This window comes from Mercenaria mercenaria, chromosome 1 (assembly GCF_021730395.1).
Source record: "Mercenaria mercenaria strain notata chromosome 1, MADL_Memer_1, whole genome shotgun sequence".
Lineage (NCBI taxonomy): Eukaryota > Metazoa > Mollusca > Bivalvia > Venerida > Veneridae > Mercenaria > Mercenaria mercenaria.
The window spans coordinates 73,917,556-73,932,700 of NC_069361.1; the positions used below are offsets into that span (position 1 = coordinate 73,917,556).

The following is a 15,145-nucleotide window of genomic DNA, read 5'->3' on the forward strand; positions in this document are numbered from 1 at the left end:
CCAGTCTCAGTATCTTTAGAGAGAGGCTTGCGGTGGTCAGTATGTAATTCTATTGCCTCTGTCCCATTTTAACTGTAGCATACTGTCTATTTTAGCTTTTATTCTTTTAACATTGTAACATATCATTTCTTTAACAACTGTTTCTCTGACAGCGCCGCCCAGTGATAGTCGGAAATCGACGGTTGGGTGAAAGATGTAGATGTAGATGTAGATAGGAATTACTGTACTAAATTAAGGGGTAAGGAAAAATATTTACCATCGCTTTGTGAAACAATGAACATAAGTTATAACTGTATCCCAGCCAGCATTCTATATCGGTCCGATATCAAACCGACGTCGTTGTCTATAACGGCCCGATATCGGCTTCAATTTCGGCTGCAAATAGGAATGATGTCGGCCCGACGTCGGCAGACGATATCGGGCCAACATCATAATGGCATCGGTCCGACATTGGCAAACGATATTTGGCCAACATCAAAATGATATCGACCCGATATTGGCAGATCATATCGTTGTCGCGAAATAGTGAGACACGCAGTGCTTCATCATAGTTTTCTTCGAATATACACTTTATAAATTCTCAGAGTAATTTACTTGGGAACATATGTGTCTCGCATCATGTGTATGATGGTTATTTGATTTTATTGATATAATATTTTTCACAACTATATACTACATGTTTTATACAGTTACGTAAGTTTTCTGTATATTCTTAACACTATTAAACTTGTTCAATTAGAATTTTAAACATATTTATATTTTTCATTTTTTTGTAAATATAAATATGTCTATGGCGGCATTCTACAAAAAATGCATCTTAATTATAACCTCCCTTTATTACATATAAAATTTTGATAAATACCGTCTACCAATTTTGTTTGGAACCTAGTTTGATTAATTCTGGCATACATCATATTTGCTTAATAAATTAGCACACATAAACAATTAGATTACTTTTTCACGTTTATCAATAACATTTTGAAAAATATAGCTATATTAGAGAATCCAATATCGGTCCGATGTCAATCCGACTTACGAAATAGTTACACTGATTGATGTCGATCTACCGATCAATATTTTGCGGCAGTTCAACGCTCCGATCTCGGCGATATATGATCATTTTGTGTCGATTCGCCGTAAAACCTAACACACTCACTCACAACGGCCCGACGTCGGCACATTTTGCCGACATTCCGACATTATACCAATATCGGGCCAATATAGTCATGCTGGCTGGGATAGAGCTTTTGAATTACCATATATCTTAAGAACAGCGAACACCAAGTATACCTTACCCCAAGCAATTTGCTGGTACACAATTACTGCTGGGTCAACTGAGGCAAGGACACACATCTACAATGTGATCGAGTTGCCAGAAATCAAACCAGCGTTGCCTTCAACTCCGTCGGGAAGCGCCGTAATTAGAACCCTACGATGACCAATTTTATAATCAAATATAATTATAGCCGGGCAACTAAAATACTTCAAATTGCACAGAAAACATAACATTTCAAGATTTTAAAAATAATTTCATAATCCATAGCAACATGTACATTTTAAAGAATCAGCTGATGTCTCATTAAATCTTTTACGGGTTTCCTATACCTTTTTTTTCAACCAATGCGAAAATAACAGTGTTGGTATCAGTTTGGGGAGTGGTCGATATTTTAACTGCAATAAAGACATTTAGAAAATAATTATATGGTATCGCAGACATGTCTCTTCAAAAGTTGCCTCACAACTCTCGCGAGTACCGGGTGCCTTGCGATTTAGGGTCCTTGCGACATAGAAAGGACAGCTGAGGACTTTAAATAGAAGTAAAATCGCTCTTTTTGAAACTGGTACCAATGGCATTTATTCATTACCAGGCCATATTAGTAAGACAATTTAAGCTAATGTATGATTTCCGAATATAGATGGACAGAGGAATTGCAACAGCATTTACTTGTAGGACATGAAAGAACAAGGCTTGGTTTTAAAAACAATTAAAAGAGAGTAATATTTCTTGCATATCAATTTAAAAAAATAAGTTAATAATAGAATTCTATTCACTACTTAGAAGGCTTTTTTTTTCTTCTCAAAAATGTTAATTAGTGCAACAAACGTATCAGACTGTTACAATATACACACGTCGTAGCAAATTACTTTTGGGTTTCAAAATACTCTACTTATAGTGCAGATTGTAGTTGCCAATATGCTCAGTTTCGTCTAATTCAAGGGCAATAACTCCACAGTGATAAAGACTTTCCTGCTTGTTATCGAAGTTGGACAAGATAATTATGTCCATCATAATAATATTCTAACTAACTTTGGGGAAACTTGCGAACTGCTAAAGTTATAAGGGGACTCTGACAATTTACACAATTTCAAGTAACCCAAGAGCCATAACCCAAGAGTTACTATGTCTATATGGCTGGTTATCGAACTTATGCGAGATATCATGTCCATAAAAATAGTGACAAAGTTTGGTAAACACTGGAGAATAACTATTTAAGTTAGGACACCGTCAATTTTCGCATTTGTCAGTAATTCAATGGCCCTTACTCAAGAGCCACTATGGACAGTCAAGCTGGTTATCAAACTTGGCCGAGATGTTCATTCTGACTTATACGGCAGTAATAGGTATTTAAACAGTATGAAAAAAAAAGGTTTTGTTTACAAATAGGTGGCTGGTGCGTTTATAAGGGGGAGGGGGCGTTAATACTAGGGTATATGTCAGTAGATGTATATCCTGACAATATGCGTAAGTTCACTTATTAACAACTGGCAGTTGTGCTGTTTGGGCTAGGTCCATTAAAAACTGGTACAGGAATTATCTGTAAAGCAAAATACAACGTTTTGTAAAAGTTCAAAGGGCCATAACTCTTTAAGCAGATATGGTAATGCATGTTTTGACAATATGAGAAAGTTCACTTTATAATGATACTTATCTGTAAACTTAGTTTGGACAAATTAAATCTGTTAAAAATTGTGGAAGAGTTATTCGGACACTCGAAGCTTCTTATTATTGCTTCTTTTTAATTGCACAATATACAGCATTCTGAAAAGTTTCAAAGGGCCGTAACTCTTTAGCTAGGCATGTGGTACATACATACCCGCTGACAATTTGCGCAGATCACTTCATAGCGATACATTTCTGTAAGTCTGGACCAGATCCCTTGAAAACTGTAGGAGGATTTATCCATATGCAGCATTCGGACCAAAATCCAAAATCTTTAAAAAGTTAATAAGAATTTGTTTACAAATAATATATTCTTCAGAAAGTACCTGGTTTCCTTCAAAATACTTGCTGGTTTTAAATGTCGCATTTTTGAAATTCTTATGATAACGACAGTGGAATGAAGTATTCAATAAAGTCTTATTTTAAATCTTTACAGTAGACCTATTTTAACTTACTTTCTCATGCTTCATGTATATAAATCATTGCATTCAATAAATTAGTATACATATTATATGATATGCTCATTATTACCCGACTAATTAGCGAAAAGAAACTTAAAAACATTGAAACAAAAATATGTAAGGTAAACAAGAAAAGTTAATGAAATGCAAGACTGAACATGAATAAAAATGGCGAATTAAATCTCCTACAGTAGTGCTGTATTACATGTCAGTTCGTCTATAGAAACACTGACTTTTAATTCGTCCTTGGAGAACTTGGATATAAACTCAAAGATTTTCAAGTTTAAATCTATCATGAATTATATGTACAATGAATTGCTATCTTGAACTTGAATAAATGGAATACTAAGGCATACTGTGCATTGATTGTATAAGTTTATGGGTAATAACCCTTCCCGGCTAGCTATTTAAATATGACGAACCGCGAAGATTCAAATCGGAAACGTGCTTTAAGAGATATCCTGAGTTACGAGGATACATTGACTGTAGACGTGGAAAATACAGTTCACAAGATCAGGGAACGAGCTAAAACGTTACATTCTGAACTGGATATGTACGTAACAAATCTCCTGAACCAGATTAAGCATAAGTTTGAACAAGAGTTAAAAAAGGTACGTTATACTGTTGAGAAGTTGAAAACAGGCGACCTAAGCCCAAGGGGTAAAGCCATGTCCAGATCGAGTTCACTTGACCGGTCACCACGATACAGGTCCACCCCTCGCTCGAACATTGACTTCGGCCTGAATACTAGCCGAACGTCAGTGAGGTATGGAGACGTGGACGAGATGCACCAGTTTGATAAGAAAGAGATTCATTTCTTTGAAGGTGAAGCGAGTGACAAAGTATTTGAGAGGCTTGTCGGTACCTACACGTTTGAAGCGACGACGCCTATATCATTCAATGCCGTCCAGCGGTCTATACTCGCCGACAGGAAGTCAGAGGTGAAACTAGTAAAAACTTTTAAGGTAAGACATGATTTGGTATTGACGTGTTGTTTTACTGGTTAAGTTGTGATTCATCCAATATTTTTGATGCCAGGCATGATCGTCTATTTATTTAAAGCCATTATGATAATCTTGCCGGGATTTCTCTAGCGAAAATATCAAAATATAAAAAAGACGTCATATTTCACACCAGATATTATCATAAGTAGAAAAAGCCGCCTATTTTCTTTAATAATCTGACTATACATGTGCGATAAAATGCATCTGACTGAGCATTTAAACATATTTTTCTACTTTCAAAATATTTTTCAATACAAGTAATACGACCGAGGATACAACGCATAATAGCATTCAATCATCTTTCATAAAAATATAATAATAACGAAACAGTAGAAAAGGTTCATGATTGTATATATATAAAAAATATAGGTAATAATAGGTAATTCGATTTTATTTATACACATGCATATATATATTTAGGTTGGGGATAAGAGCGAGACCGTACATGCCATAGCCCCAGTGGAGGAGGATCAAGCCTGGATTTGCTGTGGCTGGGGGTCAAGAAACCTCAGCCTTTATGACAGACATGGACAGAAGAGAAAAACAGCGTCCTTAGATATACAGGTTCCCATTTTTTTTCATTGTATCAGTTTTAATATGAATTATTTTAAAATATATCTAATAAAATAAAAGTTTTAAACAGAATGTGATTAGGATTATTCAGCGTTTTTCTTTAATAAAGTTTTAGCCGAAATAAGCCAACTCAGTGTTCAGAAAATTAGAAGTGAAGTGTTTTTTCAGAAATATTTTATTGATGCATTTGACGGATAGTCATCATTCAGACGCTTTTTTATTTTTTATAATTTAATTATACATTTGAATGTTTAAAGTTCCTTATGAGGAAGCCTTAAAGCGCCATCTGTAAGGAAAAACATTATTTTACAGGTAAATGACGCCTGCACCTTTCACGACGGGAAAGAGGACGCTGTTCTGGTTTCCAGCTTCCGTGAGAAGAGCATTAAACGTCTGAATCAAGAATCCTTACGCACATCAGATTTCGCTTATACTTCCCTGTTCCCCGGCGGCCTCGCGGCAGATCGACGTAGCGGTATTTACGTCTGCTTCCGAGACAGCTACCAGCGGCAAGCAATATTTGGTTCCCGGCGTATGGTCGCCAAGCTGTCAAAACACGGTGAACTTGGTGCCACCGTAGAAAAAAATGAGGAGCAGACTAACATATTCGGATATCCATTCCGGATAGCGGTAAACATGAACGGAGATGTTTGTGTCTCCGACTACGGCGACGGAACAAGAGGCGTGACCATTTTGGCAAAGGATGACCGATCGAAGGAACTGCGTGTCAAATGTTGGTACAAAGGTCCGCCTACTGGAATTGGTAGTGACCAGCCTTTTCTCCCGCACGGAATCGTCTGCGACGAAGAGGGACATATTCTTGTATCGGACTGGAACAATGACTGTATACACGTCCTGGACAGAGATGGAAATTTCCTTCTTAATCTGATTGGCAAAAAGGATGGTTTAGAAGGCCCGAATGCACTTGGTCTCGATAAAAGGGGCTATCTTTGGGTAGGGGACAGTCATGGTGTGGTTAGAGTTTTCAAATATTCTGTATATGATGGTTGAACTCCTAAATGTACTTTGGTCACATGTCATTATATAAAGCAGTGCGTGCTTTTTAGAAAACTATATTTAATCTGTTTTGAAAAGACATTATTGACCTTATTGTTCTAGTTATGATGTGAGTGCATGTACCTGAATTATTAATTAACTGGAGTATACGCGACAAAATTATTTCTCTCTGTCAGCGCCTTCTTGAATCAATACAAATTTAAATGTACTTCTGCAGTTACGTGTCTCCAGAGTATAATGTAATTGTTCATATTTGCACTTCTTACTGCTCAAATGTACAGACTCGTGTCTCTGGAACACTGCCAATTAAATATATACAATCATTATATATAAAGTGTTATTTTGTGACATCTGTTGGACCTTCTGTTTTATTTTTGATCCTATTTTTTATCGAAAGTACTTGCTCCTTCTCCGCGCCTGTGGGCGCGGAGTATTTGCGATGACCTTTCGTCTGTATAATGTATGACGATTTTGTCCTTTCGAATTGCAAAATTTTAAATTTTCATTTTTAATGTCGGGCCTGGCCCATAATAATGGCATCAACTTTAAAAACAAACGAGAAAAATAAGTTTCATAAGACAGAAAAGAAACCGAAATGTAGAAAATAAAGCAATTTTTGTCGGACATCACTTGGAAAATTCCTTTCCGTTTCAGTTGACGAAACCATAAACATGTGAATGTGCATTTCTAGTAATTTCTAAAGCACAAATTGATGGTTTACCAATATTGCTCTAAATGCAAGCGTATCCATGCATTTTTTTCAGGATGTTGCAATTATTACCGTTTAATGATATTGGCAGTAGCAGCGCAAATGTTTCTCGCAAATATTAAAACCGCGCAGAGCAAATAACCAATTTATGATTTATGACATACTAGTACTAATTTTATCTTTATTTCATTATAAACTTGTTTAATGATAGAAATGAAAAAAAAAACAAAAAAAAACAGACTGCTTGAAGGTGTGAATTGTCCTAACCGTTATGTTTTAATAGTACACTTCTTTAAATAATCAAAAAAACTGTGATAATAAAAAAGGTAATCCATATATTTATGCAGTTATTTGAAGAAGATATTTATGTCCTTGGTAATTTACGTACTATTCCCTTAGAAGTCGTTTTTAGAGTTGCTTATCGTCATCCCAGGTGTATTTTATAAACACTTACTATTTTTAACTTGTTCATGCTTTAATTTGTAGTTTAACATTTAAAAACTGAAATTGTAACTTTCACAAATACACGAATAAAATATCAAATTCTAACACGTATTCTAAGTATTTTTCATAAAATCTTAATTGTTAATTTTACCAAGAACGTTATTTACGCCCTCGACCTTACTTTTGTTTGGCATTACTTTTGTTAAAGGTTAAATTATGCCAATTGGTAATCTAAATAGCCGCACTGGTTTTTCCTTTCAAACTGTGATTTTCATGCCTCTTAAAATTGTCCATTATTAATGAAACCACCCCATCAGACTGTCTATTTGCCTGAAGTCTACAACAAAGACACCAGCATCGTTATATCACCTCCTGTTCTATTAGTACTACATACACTGCTTTGTTTGGCGCAAAGTTTCTTTTTGCTTCATCTTGCAGCAACTTGTTAAAATATGAGCGAATTTCACACAAATGGTTGTGATTCATAATAATCGGAAAATGACAAAGAATTATGCAAGACATTATCTATATTGTGACTTTATGCAAATGAATTTGCCAATAAGCATAATTCGCGTGTGAACAGAAAGATGAACGGAACGGTAGAAAAAAACATTAAAACGCCTGGTTTTGATTTATCATCATGATTCAAATATATAAACTCACCCGTTTCTTGTCTACCTATTTCTAACGACAGTCGAGACAATGCATAATTTTAACTATTCGTTTTGTACAATATACATAGTAATAGCACATTTTGTTGCACGTCGGCCATGAAAGTATATATGACATAGTACTAACATTACATGTATTATATCTTATCATATGCCTGTTTATGCAAATCGCCAGTCCAGGGGTTATACTATTGACCGGTTAACAGTTCAGCCCTACATTTTGATGGACTAAGGTCAAAATTGTTTTAACATTTATTTCTGATGCCATGTGATAAAACACTTACTGGTCGGCTTGCCAGGCAATAGTCAAAACTATTTGCCCTCGGTCCTTTTAACTATTGACTGACAAGCCATTAAATAAATATATACCGTAGAATGCGTAATGTTTACGTCAATTTTATTTCACGATTTGTAGACAGTGTAGCAGTGTTTAGAATTCATGAATCAATAGCCATAAACTCGCGATTTGACAGACAGTAGCCATATAAGCGTTGTTTAGAATACCCTATTTGAAGTTCGGTATAATATAAGAGATTATGCTGTAAAATAATCGCGAGTGTTTTAAATTTGTGAGGTTTGGTGATTCTAGTTGAAATACTTTTGGAATTATTTATAAAAGCATTTTCATTTTTGTACCAAACCAAGTGGAAAAAACTGCTTTTAGTGGGTCAAGAGGGATAATACAATCATGACGCGAGCAAAGGTCATGTGCTATTTAATAATTATGTGAGGTTTGGTGTTTCTAGCTGAAATAGGGAAACACTTTTTGAAGAATTAGCATTTCAAACTAATCTGGAACGACATTTATGACCTTCCTGAACAAATCAAGGGAAACACTTTTACTGTGTCCAGGCCCGGGGGATAATACTACATGTGAACAAAGCTCATGTGCATATTAATAATGAGATTTGGTGATTCTAGCTTAAATACTTTTTGAATAAAAAACATTTACAATTTCGGACGGACTGACAGACGGACGGACGCAAGCACGCACTGAAGGATGGACGGACGGACGGACGGACGAACAGCTGGACGGACAAAACCAAAACAATATCCACCCGCCTTCCACGTGGGATAAAAAATGGCGTGAAACCAAAGCAAGACAAAAATAACCGATATACGTGAAATCCATGTAACAGTGAAACTGGTAACAGAGAGACAGAGAAAAAATTGTCAACCAATTTAACACCCGTTCATAGCCAAGCAACGTAAGACTATCTGTCAGTAAGAAATCCTTAGAAAGTAACATGCAACTAAATTTAACTTTGATTCATAAACCTCTGTTGCCGAGGTATGAAATAAATGAAATTGTACCTACATTATGATAAAGGAGAGACTGACAATATGTCTCGCTTTGATTGAGTATATATTATTCACTTCCATATGCAGCTTCTTCTTTTTTTATTACACATTAACGTCTCGCGGCAACATGTTTCCATGGATGTTACTAGCCGAGCATAGCTTTAATAATAATTCGTAGGACAGCGGAATATTTTTACACCATCTTTTGGATGTTACCATTTACATTGTAAAATTGTATTAGACATGCAGTGATATCTGGTTCACCTATGATGACGTTCTTGAGATTTTGTCCAATTCTGGTTCAACCCATTGCCAATAAAGATAATTCTAAAAGTTGAACTTTACCAAGTATTTACAACCGGTCCCTTTAACGCTGATTTGTCCGTTTGAATTATTAAGGTCCATCTATGGACCGAATGCAAGGCAGATAAATACGTTTAATTTTTTAAACTCTGGCATGCTCGGGTTTTAGGTGCAATGGAATACCTGAACTAGAATGACTTCGATAAATTGTAAGTTTAAATTGTTTATTATTCGCCATATTTATATATGGGATTGCCTAACATATTTAGTCTTATCTTCAACAGTAGGTTTTACAGCCTTTATAAAGAGACACACATACCATAAATAGAAATTTGGATTCTATATTTGTAATAATTGTACCAAACAGTGAAAGTAAGAGGGAAGTTACGTTTGTATATATATTGACTCTAATTTATGTCCTATTATTGTCCTTGGAGATGTTCAGAGTTTTCTCCATTTCTGACCTTTCTCTTGTCCTGTTTTCTAAACTTCTTAAGAGCTCATCGTCTATTTTGAATCTTATGTACGCAGATAATTTTTCTTTTAGCGCACTTCCTAGTTCCATATAATTTTTGTTGTAATATACCTCAATCGTGCCATCATGGCTTTTATTTGTTCCGTTGGCATGAATTATATACGAGAACCAAATCCACTTTCTGGAGATTCTGCCAAGCCCGTAATTTTGGGAGAGAATATATTTTATACGAGAACCAAATCCACTTGCTGGAGATGCTACCTGGCCTGTGATTTTGGTAGAGAACGTATTATATACGAGAACCAAATCCACTTTCTGGATATTCTACCCGGCCTGTGATTTTGGTAGAGAACGTATATACGAGAACCAAATCCACTTTCTGGAGATTCTATCTGCCTGTTATTTTGGGAGAGAATGTATTATATACTGGAACCAAATTCACTTTCTGGAGATTCTACCCGGGTCTGTTATTTTGGGAGAGAATGTATTATATATGAGAAACAATTCCACTTTCTGGAGGTTCTATCCGGCACGTAATTTTGGGAGAGAAGGTCTTATATATGAGAACCAAATCCACTTTCTGGAGATTGTACTCGGCCTAAGATTTTGGGAGAGGTGTTATATATCAGACCCAAATCCATTTTCTGGAGATTCAACCCGGTCTGTGATTTTGGGAGAGAATGTATATTATACGAGGAGCAAATTCAGCCCGGCTTGTGATTTTTGGAGAGAATGTATTATATATGAGAACCAATTCCACTTTCTGGAGATTCTACCCCAAGTCTGTGATTTTGGGAGAGAATATATTATATACGGGAACCTATTCCACTTTCTGGAGATTCTACCCCGGCCTGTGATTTTGGGAGATTAGGTCTTATGTATGAGAACCGTATTATAACATCTGTAGACTTCTGTTTCAGTCAAAACGTACTTATGTTGACCTTTATGAAAGTTAAGTATTATACGTACTCGGTCATGTTTGCTTTCCAACAGGCCGACAGAATTATATATATTGACCTGAACATAAGACAATTGTTGTATTGTGTGTATATATAGACGGTGTGCACACACATAATAACTACACTGTACATTTTCTAAAAATAGTTCCTAACTACTTTATTTGCCTAATAAATATGATGCCGAATACATTTCGTATCATTATAAAGACAGTACACTTACTGGACACCACACAAACCGTGGTACTTTGTACTATTAATTTACTTAAATTATGAACATTAAAATTTATTCTAACACGATCCGATTCATTTTCCTATTAAACAAAGAAGGCTGGAGACAGTGATTTATTAAACAACAATTCACTATTCTGACGTCACAACTATTACGTCATAGCGTCAAGCGGCGTAACGGCGCGCTGGAAAAGAACCCGATTGAAAACGGGCAAATATCTAATGCATGCCGACAAGGTGTACTTTAAAGTCCTTGATAACGTGTTTGAATCGAAATAATATATCTCATTTAGTGATTTGCTGTTGAATAAATCCCTGTTTGTCGTTCAGATGCGTAGCATTATATCACTCGGGCTACGCCCTCATGATATAATTCCTTCGCATCTGAACTCCAAACAGTGATTTATTCAGCGACAAATCACCGATGAGATATATTATTTCTTAATTTTACTGTTTGATTCACGTTTTCCGCAACAAGATTTTTTCCCGTGAGCTCCTTAGACACAAAACAATACCATTCATACTTTATATCATTCAATGGTGGTATAAGGAACTTGTTAAATGTGCTACATTCATCTGCAGAAAAGACTTTGATATGATAGCTCCAATTAAAACGTTACCAAAAACATTTTAATTCTGCACTGTGAAAATAGATCTACATTTTGCCATAAAATTGAAATTATCTTATTCAGAAATAATGTATAGAAAATCGTGTTTTAACGTTATTAATGCACGAAAAACAGGCCACAGGTCCGCGGAATAATTTCACGAGGGCGCAGCTTGAATAAATTATTCTGGCGACATAGATCTATATAAACCAATTTTGAGTGTATTATTTCAAGCAAAAAACACGATTTTGCTATAAGTTATTTCGACTCTGATACACCCTTTATCTAAAACAGAAGATAAATTATAGTTGCGCTCTTTCTTCGTCTCAACAGGAACATGGACGTCATCGCCCTTTAACGTGACGTCATTTTAGCGTAAGCGTGTTTTAACGGAAACAATCATCTTAGAACGTTTAACTCTCTTTAAATTTCAAACAATATCTTTCTACCGCTACTGGGGAGCGTTAAAATTACTTCAATATATATATATATATCTATCTGTCTCTTCTACTTCTTGGGGAAAAAATGGGTAGAGCTATCAGACAGTAACTTCTCTTAATATGCAAGGAAACTGCACAAACAATTGTTAAACGACATTGTGCATTATCACAATGACCCCATTACCAGAAAGTTAAATCATTTACATTTTACTTGCACTAATATACCTGATCATGAATACGATCACTATCACCATAAGTTTGTCAATGTGATTGTTATAGGAGTTAAACATGCAGAATTAAACGCAATTGAAGACTTATTAAAATTCTGAATAAACAAAAAAAAAAACGTGTCATGCGCGTTAAAAATGGACATAAAACATACCAGGCTGAGAAGGAACTAAGTCGTCTGTACACATTGTTAACGACCCAGTCTTTTATTAGCGTAATAAGTGCGATAAGGGGGATATAAATGGAACAGTTTGTTTGATGATAATTTTACTAGTCAGTTTAGTGCTCTCAATTATTGAGTTTAAATGTTTACAAAAAAATGAACTCGCTACAATTAAGGTGGAATTTTGGCACATTTTAGATACAAAGGTAATTGGTTTTATGTTTTATTCTGATACATATGTTATAATACCATACAAATGTACTTTTATGTTCTTGCATCCAAAATGTTTGGATTTGTTTTACTTCTTTTTTTTTATATTACATTTGTACAACCAGTACCATGGCATTTCCAAATAGACTGATGCTTATAATTGAACATCTGTATTATTAATTAAGCAAGACGTTGGTTTCAAGACCAGCCCCAACCACCACACCTCCTCTGGTTTGTTGAGTAAAAACTTTAAAATTAAAGGAAGATAAATAGAAATGAACAAGAGTCTTATAATTACAAATGCCCCGCAGCATGACCTTTGATTTGAAAAGTCAGTAGTGGTGTACTCATTAGTCTATAGCATGTGAAGTTTGAGGTCCTGGGTATTGTGTTCGCTGGTTATGCCTTCTGCATAAACTTTAAGTGCCTGTGACCTCGACCTTTGACCTGGTGACCCAAAGTCAGTAGGGGTGGTGTACTCATTAAGTACTATCAGCATGTGAAGTTTGAAGGTCCTGGGTGAAGTGGTTCGCGAGTAAAGTGCCTTCATGCAAAAAGTTAACGTTGGCCCCTGTGATCATGACCTTTGACCTGGTGACCCCAAAGTCAGTAGGGGTGGTGTACTCAATAAGTACTATCAGCATGTGAAGTTTGAAGGTCCTGGGTGAAGTGGTTCGCGAGTAAAATGCCTTCATGCAAAAAGTTAACGTTGTGACGGACGAACGAACAAACTAACGAATGGACGGACAGTTGAAAACTAATATGCCTCCCTTCGGGGGCATAAAAACAAACAATCTTTTATATTATAATTATCAAATGTAGACAGAATGAAGCTAAAATTTTGATATATTATAAAAAAGAAAGTTGTACGATTTGGTCAAATTGAGAAGGTGGTGGGGGCGGGGGTGCGAGTTTTGTCCGTGTGATGGGATTTTGCCCGTGTCCCAGTTTTATATACCTCTCAATTATTATATGTTTCAGATGAATACCAACAATACAAACGACAGTAAAGTACAGGAAGTCATCAATGTTCGTCTGACCTCTGACTGGGTTACCAATGAGTATATCTCAATCAGTCTCGTGGCCGTGTCCGTTCCATTTATATTCTGCAGTAATATTATCGTACTCCTCTCCGTGATCAAATTCAAGCGTCTACAGATCCCAACCAACTTTTTCATCATGTCACTTGCAGCAGCCGACATTGTGATTGCAATAACGCTTCCTTTTTATATAACTGTTGAGTTAACACCGATCAAAATATCAGACGACACTCTTTGTTTAGCCGCCAACAGGATTCTCATGACGGCTGGTGGAGTTTCAATCATAACGCTAGCAACTATCGCCTATGACCGTTTCACAGCCATTACGTATCCTCTAAAATATATCTTACTTATGAAGAAAAGAAAAATAATCGGATTTATTCTGTTTTCATGGTTGTATAGCAGTTTCATCTGCTGGATTCCTGTGATATTCGGTTTGCATGGAAACGTGAGACAACATTCTTCACAATGTTCTAACAGTGTTCTTAACCGGAAGTCACGAATGTTGTTCATAAGTGCAATATTTACCCCAGCATGTGCTTTAATTTTATTTTTCTATTTCAAAATATTCCGGATCGCGCGACATCATGCGCACGCAATAGCGGCTGTTGAAAACTCAATCAGAAGTACACTAGAAAGGCAGTTTGTGAAGAGTGATACAAAATATGCCAAAACCATCGCAATTGTGATCGGGGTGTTTCTATGTTTATGGTTACCGTATCAAATATGCTTACTCTTAACATTTATTGGTTACAGTGAACAAAATCAGTGGGTGAACAACTATTTGATGCTACTGGCGTTCTTCAACAGTGGGGTAAATCCCTGGGTTTACGCCTATCAGAACAGTGACTTCAGATCTGCCTATAAGAAGTTAAAAGATTCTTGGAAGTGCAAGTATACAATTGACATTGAAGACAGACGAACCAGTGTAATTTCAACAATAAGTGTAATTCCGTCTTCAAGTACGTCTGCGCGTTTAAACCGCGCGAACAGTAGAGTTCTCGCAAGTGATATTCTCTACACACTCAGCCGGCAAATTGGGACTGAAAACATTGAGCACGTGCTAGACAGACGTCTTTCGGCGCGGCATAGTGTGATAAATGCCGTCAGTTCGTTACCGGATTTACTGAAACTCTATGCCAATACTTATAATAAAAGTACTGCAACAGATGTGTGTATCCTAGAAGATTTGCAAGAAGATCCTTTAGAGAAAGAGGGGAGTAACGACAGTGCTTATCCACCGTCTGATACAATCAGCTGTAATTTGTCTATATCGTCTGGCGAAAAATCTGATAAGGAAGTAAATGTGTAATGTATGTTCAAACAAACAAAAAGTGTTTTGATGTCAGATATTATATCACTAATGTTA

General features: G+C 36.0%; 2 protein-coding genes across 2 annotated transcripts; both read left to right on the top strand.

Moving 5' to 3' along the window:
• The first annotated feature begins 3,560 nt into the window (after window positions 1-3,560).
• LOC123545493 (uncharacterized) lies at window positions 3,561-6,348 on the top strand. Its single transcript, XM_045331819.2, has 3 exons — window positions 3,561-4,367; window positions 4,827-4,970; window positions 5,292-6,348. Exons 1-3 carry the CDS (start codon window positions 3,816-3,818, stop codon window positions 5,988-5,990), a joined length of 1,395 nt encoding a protein of 464 aa, XP_045187754.2. The 5' UTR covers window positions 3,561-3,815; the 3' UTR covers window positions 5,991-6,348.
• Window positions 6,349-12,406: 6,058 nt separating this feature from the next.
• On the top strand, window positions 12,407-15,088 carry LOC123534034 (probable G-protein coupled receptor No9). Its single transcript, XM_045316073.2, has 2 exons — window positions 12,407-12,732; window positions 13,718-15,088. Exons 1-2 carry the CDS (start codon window positions 12,622-12,624, stop codon window positions 15,086-15,088), a joined length of 1,482 nt encoding a protein of 493 aa, XP_045172008.2. The 5' UTR covers window positions 12,407-12,621.
• Window positions 15,089-15,145: the final 57 nt, after the last annotated feature.

Bases quoted from the DNA above. Each gene is read 5' to 3' on its own strand.
- LOC123534034 (XM_045316073.2), top strand. From the start codon at position 12,622: ATGATAATTTTACTAGTCAGTTTAGTGCTCTCAATTATTGAGTTTAAA. The intron at 12,733-13,717 runs GTAATTGGTTTT...TATATGTTTCAG, and splicing joins GGCACATTTTAGATACAAAG to ATGAATACCAACAATACAAA.
- LOC123545493 (XM_045331819.2), top strand. From the start codon at position 3,816: ATGACGAACCGCGAAGATTCAAATCGGAAACGTGCTTTAAGAGATATC. The intron at 4,368-4,826 runs GTAAGACATGAT...ATATATATTTAG, and splicing joins AACTAGTAAAAACTTTTAAG to GTTGGGGATAAGAGCGAGAC. The intron at 4,971-5,291 runs GTTCCCATTTTT...ATTATTTTACAG, and splicing joins CAGCGTCCTTAGATATACAG to GTAAATGACGCCTGCACCTT.